This window comes from Bos mutus, chromosome 24 (assembly GCF_027580195.1).
Source record: "Bos mutus isolate GX-2022 chromosome 24, NWIPB_WYAK_1.1, whole genome shotgun sequence".
Classification (NCBI taxonomy): Eukaryota; Metazoa; Chordata; class Mammalia; order Artiodactyla; family Bovidae; genus Bos; species Bos mutus.
The window spans coordinates 41,345,369-41,355,267 of NC_091640.1; the positions used below are offsets into that span (position 1 = coordinate 41,345,369).

General features: G+C 52.3%; 1 protein-coding gene across 1 annotated transcript in view; it reads left to right on the top strand.

Annotated features, from left to right (window-relative positions):
- Positions 1–9,297, top strand: part of MTCL1 (microtubule crosslinking factor 1) — a 113,011-nt gene extending 103,714 nt beyond the window's left edge. Inside the window, 3 exon segments of the mRNA XM_070361497.1 lie at positions 899–930; positions 2,030–3,503; positions 8,159–9,297. Coding sequence (XP_070217598.1) covers positions 899–930; positions 2,030–3,503; positions 8,159–8,353 — 1,701 coding nt within the window. The 3' untranslated portion in view covers positions 8,354–9,297.
- The last annotated feature ends 602 nt before the right edge of the window (positions 9,298–9,899 follow it).

The window sequence follows — 9,899 nt, forward strand, 5'->3', positions numbered from 1 at the left end:
TAGGGGTGCCCGTCAGGCAGTGCTGCTGAAGTGGGGACCTCCTCCTTGGCACCTGAACCCCAGCAGAGGTGACATCGCCAGCATGCCACCCCAGGTGACCCCATGCTGACCACTGCAGTAGCCAGGGCTCTCTGGGGGATCCTTGAGGGGTTTGCTGGCTGGGGCCTCACTCCATCTGGACTGGGTCCGCACAAGGGTGTCCTCTGCTCAGGAGAACCATGTATGCAGTTCTCTTCTTTAGTGGAGGTCACTGTAGCTTTCCCAGTGCCCAAGGGCGACGTTTAAACACCAAGAGTGCTCTATCTAAGGACGTCACACTGACTTCTTTCATTTTTTATTGCGGTACAGTTGGTGTACAATGTTGTGTACAATATAGTGGTTCAGTTCTTCCAGGTTATATACTCCATTTACAGTTACTATAAAACACTGGCAGCACTCCCTGTGCCATACAGCATATCCTGTAGCTTCTTTATTTTCTATGTCGTGTCTGTGCCTTTCACCCTGACTTCTCTACCAGGCTGAGGCCAGGGGACGTCTACCCGGACTTACCCTCCTCCCAACCCTTACTCCTCCTCTCACTTGCACGCTCGCTCTCTCACACATTGTCACTGAAGCAGCTTTGAGGCTCTCACACAAAGCACTGCCTTCTGAGAAACACAGAAGAGCCGCCTTGGGACAAAGCTTACAGCCAGTTTTTCTCACTCACGTAGCCCCTCCCTCATCGCCCCTGGATGCTGGTGTCATTACTGACCTTCCAAGGGCTGAGGGGCAGAGGCACTCCTGGCCCAAACTTGGCTTCCAGATACGTTTTAAATGTTTTCCTAAGAGCAAAGCAGACCCTTAGCAGCCCCAAATCTGCCAGTACTGACTGATTCTGGTGAACTTATTTTCTTTATAGGAAGAAGAAAATCACAAGGGAAATCTTCAAAGGTAAGTAAAGTTGATGAAATGACAGTACACTACCGCAGGAAAGACCTCCTGGTCTTAAAAGTCTATCTGTAGTCAGCAGTGCACTGTGACGCTTCAAAAATGACTTAGAGTAAAACTTCTGGAGAAGCAGTTGCTTTAGTACACAGTATTTAGATCGTTAACAACAAAAAGGCCAGTGCTGTGTTCATGTGTGTTAGTGTCGTGGCAAGAGCTGTGTTATGTTTTTGAAAAGTTCATGGAAACCCCTCTCTTCTGATTTAAAGGCTGGAAAAAACTCCCTCTTGATATGCTATGAGACATTTTAGACTGACCGTTTAAAAGCTGTCCTAGGATGACTTATTACAGTATTACCAAGAGTAATCCTTGAAGTAAATATAAAGTAGCTGGTGTTTGTAATCATTTTCTAGTAACCCACATATGTAATGGTGGGGCATGTCTGAAAAGGCCCATATAAACAAATTTGTTTAAATGGAGCAGAAGGCAAGGGGAGGAGTGAGCCCGGAGGGGACTTCTGTTTGAAATGGTGTTGATATCATGCACCAGCCTGCTCACACCGTCCACTGCCCTTGGGAGACTGGTAGTGCTTGAGCTGAGAGAGATGAGGCGAGCGGGTAGAGGAGATGTCAGATGACAGTTACTTTGTGGTGGCCTCTCCTCCTCCCCACCACGCCTGTATCCGGGTTGGACTGTGGTGCAGTCACGTCTGCTCTAAGGCGAGAAACTCAGGAAACTCCCGCAGATTTGGCATCAAGGGTGCCTGTCAGTAGACGGAGAGGCCAGGCCACAGCCAGGCTTCCCGTCTGCCTGTGGACCCACTGTAGGCTGAAAACAAACCAGTGCGAAGTGGACCTGGAACTTAACTCCAACTACCCTGGAGCACCACATCTACCCCCAGTTTTGAAAGTCAGCCGTAGTAAATTCTGACCAGTGCAAGGCTCCTGCATCAATTCCACGGCCATAAAAACCCAAAGGGTCAGCCCAAGTGGAGACTGTCAGCACAGTGCACAGGGGCAGGCCGTGGGCTGCGCTGGGTTGGGGGTCTTGGGGCCATAGCTCCCTAGCTGGTGACGGCTCACACCGCTCCTCTCCCCTTCCCCAGGGCTGTATCTGTGTCGTCCATGTCTGAGTTCCAGCGCTTGATGGATGGCTCTCCCTTCCTGCCGGAGAAGGGCCTGCCCCCCACATGTAGCAAGGAGGACGTCACCCCACCCCTGTCCCCTGATGACCTCAAGTACATCGAGGAGTTCAACAGCAAGAGCTGGGACGACAGGCCTCCAGACCCCTGGGTGGACAGGACCGAGGTGGGGCGGACGCGGCCTGAGGCCAGCACTGAACCTTTCTCTGATGCCACCTGGTACCTCACCACAAGCATCACCCTGACCACGGACACCGTGACCAACCCTGAGCACTGCCAGAAGCAGCCCCCGCGGAACCTTGTCTGTGCTGAGCAGGCTGGGGAGGGGCTGCACAGCCCACCCGCCATCCGGAGGCTGGAGGGCATCATGGCGGGGGTCGGTGAGAGCAGGGTCCGAGGGGGCCCTGGGGATGCCAAGGGGAGCCCTTCTGAACATGTGCTCAGCAGGTGGCCCTGTGCCCCCTCCAGGCACCCCCGAGACTACACGGAGGTGGGGCTCCAGCCCCTCGATAGCACCCTCAGCTTCTCCTCCCCATTGCACAGCCTGGAAATGCCCAGAAACCTGAGTGATGATATGAAGGAGGTAGCCTTCTCGGTCAGGAGCGCCGTCTGCTCCAGCCCCGTTGAGCCTCTGGTCAAGGACATGGCCTGCCAGACCAATGGGTCCCGGACAACAGGAACACAGACAGTCCAGACCATCAGTGTCGGCCTACAGACGGAAGCCCTGCGGGGCAGCCCACACAAGTGTCTCACACCCAAGGCGGGAGGTGGCGCCACACCCGCGTCCTCTCCCTCCCGTGGCCTCAGGAACAGGCAGGTGGCCCCCGCCATTGAGAAGGTGCAAGCTAAGTTTGAACGCACATGCTGCTCCCCCAAGTACGGGTCTCCCAAGCTGCAGCGGAAGCCCCTTCCCAGAGTGGACCAGTCAAGTAGCAGGGCCTCCCCGGGGGTGGCCCAGAAGGGGTGTGGTGAGTCAGCCTGGGCCCGCTCCACCACCACTCGCGAGAGCCCCGTGCACACCGCCATGAACGATGGCCTCTCCAGCCTCTTCAGCATCATCGACCACAGCCCGGTGGTGCAGGACCCCTTCCAGAAGGGGGTGCGGACTGCGAGTCGGTCTCGCTCGGCCGAGCCCCGGCCGGAGCTGGGTCCAGGCCAGGACACCAGCCCCAGCTCCCGGGGCCGCTCACCCAGCCCCATTGGGGGTGGCTCAGAGACATGCAGGGAGGAGGGGGGAGAGGGCACGCCCCTGAGGCAGGACTTATCTGCTCCCCCTGGCTACACACTCACCGAGAACGTGGCCCGGATCCTCCACAGAAAGCTGTTGGAACATGCCTTAAAGGAGGAGCGGAGGCAGGCTGCCCACAGCCCCACAAATAGCAGCAGCGACAACCACATGGGAGAAACGGTGGTCAAGGCCGAACCAGGGTCCATCGAGGTAATGGAGGTTGAGTCTTCCCCCGACCATGCCCCCACCACTGGTCTTTCTCAAAGTGGGCAAGGAGGACCCTGGGGCTGTGTACCGGATCACCTGAGTTCAGGAGGGTGTTGGGAGGACAGAATAAGCAGGAACACAAGCCCCGAGCTGCTGCTTAGAAACTCATCTTACCACCTTCAGTGATCCTCTGAAGACAAGGAGATGGTGGTCTTTAAGTAGCTCTGGGACTGACTCAGGTCCTATGCTCTGGCTCAGTGATCCATGGTTGTCTATTCAGTGCTGACTTAAGTGCAGAGAGCATTCTTATGTTCCACAGATCCCCTTACCCTCTCTGTGTGCAAGAGTTCTCTGAGCAGTAAAACCAGGTGAGACGAATGGATAAAGTCAACAGCGTGCCTTCATACAACTAGATTACTGTCGTCATCCCCCTTACACCTCACCTATTGTTATCATGCTACCTATGACCACACATTAAATATTATCACACATTACTATGACATTATCATTATTATATGCCCCTTAAAGTTATTCACAATTCCACATGTGGTATAATTGGACCACACCACTTAAAAATCAATTCCTGATTCTGCAGCAGGAATGAGCAAAATAAACAAAGTCAGATGATAATGCCAGGCATGAAAATAGTGGGGCTGGAGGACAGTTCCAGCTCTTGGTCAGACCGTTGTGTATAGACCTGGGTAAGGCCTGACCCACTAGGAAGCCAGATGCAAAACCTCCCCAACGGTGGAGTCCAGACACCTGAGGGCACTCTCCAGGCCAGGCAGTCAGCCGATGGCAAAGGTGAGACACAGAGACACCCTCTGGCTCCCTAGCTGCTCCCTCCCGAGGCCCTGCAGCTGCACAGGTGAGGAGAAGAAAGCTCAGGAGGGGAAGAGGTGTATTTCTCTGTGTCACCTGAGGCCCCTGCCATCCACACATCCCACAGAGGGATAAGTAATGTGTGGCTTCCCAGTGTAATTCAAAATACAAAGTTAAATCTGAAGTAGATAAAACCATGAGAAATTGCCAGTGACCTTCAGAAACGGCAATGCTATGTGGTTCAACCTAATATTGATCATCTGTGGCCTACGCCTGTCAAAGGTACGTGTCTTTGTGGGAAAGCTGTTTGTGTGCTCTGAGGAGGAGGCTGCCTGTTCTCAGGTGACAGATGGTGCCTTCTGTCACCCCACCCGCCCCTTGGGGCGGCGGGGGGCGGGGGTTAAACCACCCTCAGGTAAGTGGTTTGCTGCTGCAGGGGATCTAGCAGGGAGAGTGCCCATCTCCTGGGACTGAGATCTTGGTCCCAGAGCATTACTCGGCTTGGCTGCAGTGTTCATTTGTATTAGAGACAAAACAGGTTTTGTTTTGGAGGCTAAAAATGCTGAGTCACAAATGAATGTGAGACTATAAAGGAAACGGCTCAATAATGGGATCATACCACTCAGACACAAAGATGGCTTTACCTGCACAAAGCCATGGCCCACTCTTTGGTCCTCCATAAAGTCTCTTTGCTACCAGAAAAGGTGACGGCTGATTTAAAGGGGGCCCAGGGCCAGTGTCAGGGGTTCAGACTGGCATGGAGCTCCCTGGGCAGTACTGAGATATCATGGCTTCTTCCTTTCTCTGTGGAAAATAGCTTATTCTAGATTTCAGGGGATGATTCCTCACCTGAGCTGTCTTACTAAATGAGTCTCTCTCTAGATGGTGTGACAGTTCTGGGTTTTCATTCCAAACTCCGCAGAACAAGTTCTGTTCCACCCTGCTCTCTGAGCCCATGGGGCATCTTCCCTGAGTGCTCATGGCGACCCCAAGACATGGTGTTGGAGGACCCCTGGCCAGGCATGGGCACTGCAGTAAAGTCCCCTCTCTCACGCTCACCCCACAAGCTACTTGCTCCTTTGTTTCTCTTGGAGTCGTAGCACGATGCAGAGAGAGGCTATGAACAGGAGGGCTAAGGTAGAGAGAGAGGAGAATCTGGACATGTCTCAGTTGAAAATCTGAAGGGAAAGTTTTAGTCTGGGCCTCAGTCATTTGGTCATTGTGACTAAGACAGTCCCGCTGTTTAATGGGCTCTGTTTCAAAACCTGCAGTTGTGGGGCACTGGAAACGCTCTGTGCCACGGGGCAGCTCAGGAAGAACAGGAGGACAGGCAGCACAAGAGAGAGGCTGCTGTCGTGAGGCCCCTCCTGCGTGGCTGGGCACAGACCGGCCTACGCACCCACTTCTGCTGAGCCTCACTTCTCAGGATGGCTATCCCTGGAGCTGCCACCTGGGCCTGTTGACTTTAAACCTTTACTGTTGTTCTTCTTGTAAAGTACTTTCCAACCTACTTGCTTTTCTTTTCTTTTGTCTGTCTCTTCTGTCCAGAACCAAACTGTCTTACTAACTGCCCCCTGGGGACTCTAGCCCGCCTCACTCCGTAAGTGCTTTCTTCCTTCTTTCCACTGTCTGCAGAGCTTGTTGTGTAGCTCAGGGCTGGCCCAGCATCCATCTGAAGGGACAGATGGCCAGCCTGGACAGGCCCACGTGCCCCCACACACACCGCTGGGTGCTGAATGCTCTGTGCAGAGACCCCTCTGCTGTGCGGTAAAGGCACACTGGCCTGCAAGGGGACTGACGAGCCTGCAGGGTCTGAGCAGAGCACGGTCTGTGCCTGCTCACCGACAACTGGCACTGTGGTGGCAGTGTGCACTGCCACGTGCTGTGCAGGAAGCTGTCCTCTGTTTTCAACAACCACACTAGAGGGAAGAAATACAAATGTATCTTGACCTTCCAGGGGTCACCACAGCTGACCAAGTGCTCAATAACTTTGTCAACAAAACAGTCATTCCTGCCCCAAAACTGTAGAACCACCTTCAGAGCCCCGGTCGAGGAGCATGAGAAAACACCAGCCTTGTTTCCAATCGAGGATGGTTACCTCCCCTTATCTGCTGGCCTTAAACACACGTGGCTCTCAAAGACCAAGCATGTGGCCCACGAAACATGACAGAGTGGCTACAGCGGCCCTTTCTAGAAGAGGTGCTCCAAGGACAAGAGCCCCACTACTGCCTGTCTTCCCATTATCGTTGGCACTGGCCAGGTGTGTTGAATTCTTACCTTTTTAACTTATTCCACTGCAGGGGCTTCTCAGGAAAAGAGAGCATCCTCTGCTCACAAGTGCTGGTGTGACATGAAGGAGAACTTTGTCTCCTTAACTCATGGTCACACAGCCTTTCTTTCCGTAGGAATGCACAAATGCGAGAGAAGAGGTAGCACAAACAGACCCCTGTCACTCAGCATCAGCTAGGTAGAAATGGGCCACAGTGCTGTCCAAAAACCTACTCCAGCAATCTACCCCCACCACACACACCTCGAGACACCAAAAGACCCTGAGCAGTAGCAGACTTCTCAGCCGCCGTCCCACGTACGCTTTTATTTCTGCTGTTTTGGTGCTGACGTGCTTTCATAGGCAAGGTATCTCTGGTTGCCATGGTTTCCATTAGTATAAGAGCTCTGCTGCTGGGGCTCGTAAAAAGTTGCAGTCATGTAAAAAGCCACCAGAACTAGCAATGTTAGCATCATCGTGTGTCAGTGCTTTTCTGCTGGCCCCAGGCAGCAGCCACTCCCCACCCTCCTGTGCTCTGCCCGACACCTTCTCCCTCCCTGTCTCTTCCTCACTCTGCTGGCTACATGCTCCTTGTCTGGTCTCTGCTGTGCTCATCACATCTCTTCACATCCCTCCACTTACTTCTGGAGTGGCTCTGAGGGTCCTTGTTCCATGTTCTTCACAACAGTGGTCTCCCTCCTCAGCCTCCTGTTGTGTGGGTGTCTGTAGACAGAACTCGTTTCCTCCTGCCACAGTTGCCCCACCTTTGTGCCCGCAGATCCTGAGTCTGGGTGTCCTTTGTCCTGGCTGCAGAGTAAGGACGAGTGGCTCAACAGTCTGTAAAACCAAAAAAGGAGCAGTGGCCTTGAGAGGACATACTATAGGTGACCAGCCCCAGGGTTCTTCAAAGGTGCAGCAGCCCGGAGCACAGTAGCACGAGTGCACTCGGGCTCCCCTGTTTTGACGCTGCTGCCAGTAAGAGTCATTAGATAAAACTGCCTCCATCAAAGTTTCTGCCTGCAGTGTTACATCCCTGTTGTGGGGGCCTCACCCAGTGCCGGTCCACCTGGAACAAGCAGCAGCAGAGCTGATTTGAAGGTGAGCCCTGCTGCTAATGCAGCCAGATGGCATCCTGGGGCCCTCTGCGGGTGCCCACAGACCAAGGCGCAGGGAGGCTGGCCTCCCAGGACTGGCCACGGCAACTGACTAGATGCTTCAGAAGGCTGAAACGATGTGCACGGCCAGGCGAGAACAGGCCCATGGGGTCATGCAGACCACTCGCCCCTCTGACTCCCCTTTCCATTTGCTGCAGCCCAATTCCAAAGCCACTTACACCCATCTCATGCCACATTTTCATCACAATTTGCTATCTTCCCATGACTGCTGGCAATGGTCATTCGTGTTGAATTCGTAGTCTTTTTTTAACACATTCTCCGTGAGCAATGTGTGTATTAGCATTCAGACCTGCTGGGCTGTTGCACTTGTCTTAGAGAAGTCTGTGTGGGGGGTGTGCCCTCCTGGAGGACCTGTCCCTCTCGTAACGCTGTCTTTCTCTTCCTCCGCTCTGAAGGAACTACCTTGTTCTGCACTTGCTCCATCCCTAGAGCCTTGCTTCTCCAGGCCCGAGAGACCAGCAAACCGTCGCCCTCCGTCCCGCTGGGCCCCACACCCCGCCACTGCCTCACCAGCTCCATCACCCGGAGAACCCACCTCCTTGGAGGAGCTCGGTGATGAGGAGCCACCTGGGGAGAAGCCGCACGTGTGATGCAGGTTGGCATGGATTATCCGGAATAATTCACTGTAATTTGCATAATCACACCTTCGTCATCAACTGAACTCTACCCCAAAAGGAGAGATCTGATTTTCCCAAGGTCAAAGAATGTTTTTTTAAAAAAACAAAAACAAAAACACAGCTGCTGAATGTTCAACCTGTGAACCTGAGATGTTTCTAGAATGAAACAGTAAATGTGCCTGTAAGAACTTAATTTTTTTCATAGCTCAGAAAACTATTTTTGTCTCCATCTTTTTTACACAAAGTATATTAAACAGTAAATATGATATAAATAAATTAAAAATGAAAGTTTTAAAAATGTACATTATAAGACATTCTGAACACCCTCACATGCAATACTGACTGCCTGTTAAATCTGCACTGTTAACATTTTGCTTTGGTTTATTTCCACGTTGAATTAGTGTGTTTTAAGTTAATTTTATTTTGTCAGCGTTCTTGTTTCTTAAGAATTTTTGAAATGCTTCAGCCTGTCGAATTCAGTGAACTTTTCATAATGAAAAAACCATGAAGCCCGTAGACAAGGCATCTCCTGTGTCCTAGAGGGGAGAGACGGCAGCGTCCTGGAAAGGCACAGAGGCCACAGCTGGGCTGCAAGTCCACCTGCTCCTCCTGCCCTGCACGTCTCTGGGTGCATGTCCATACCCCTGCTGTGGTCTCACCCACCTCCGTGAGTCCTCTCCCGCCATGACGTTGTGTGACCCCCTCGTACTGTACTGTTGGTGTTGTCTTCTTGCATTGACGATACAACAGCATTTAAAAATTACTGTTAGAAGACTAACTGGCAATACACAGTGTTTACTCCAAATTTTCTTGTTTAAGGAAAAATACCACAAAAAGTCACGAGCATACCAAATGGAAAGAGAGGGTGGTACCTCAGCATCTGTATGAGGTGATGATGAAGAAATAAAGTGTTTATAAAACAGCACCTGTCCCAAGCTCTTGTCTCAAGCACCCTCCACCTTAGTTCCTAATGGCTGGAGAGAGGACGAGGGGGAAGGCGAGTCAAACAGCCACTCACGTATCTGACTGGGATGCACTGTGAGTGCACAACAGCCTTTGCAGCCTCTCCGCAACAGTATGTTGGGATTAGAAGGTGACTTCATTTTTGCTAAAAACACCAAAATGGATGGATGAGGGGGTGTGAGGAAACAGGTTACCCACAGTCAGGACGTGCCTGCCCACTCCCCTCCCTGGAAGGTGGGAGAGGCCATTTCCACCCTGGACTGAGGTGCGACTGAACTGTCAGAATGACAGACCAGGAGTTTATGAAGTGGTGCTGGTGAAGACAGAACTGCTTCAGGCCGAAGCTTCTAGCTAAAATGTTTCAGCAGCAAATGGGCTAATGGCTTAAGCTCTTTTCCCAGCATTACCACAGTTCCATTAAAAAAAAAAAAAGTTGGACATTGGAGCCTGCTGTAGTAGCTGTGGAGAACAGCCTGACAGTTCCTTAGGGAGTTAACCGGTTACCATGTGACCCAGAAATCCCACCACTGGGTGCAGGCCCCGGGAGAAAGCTGGG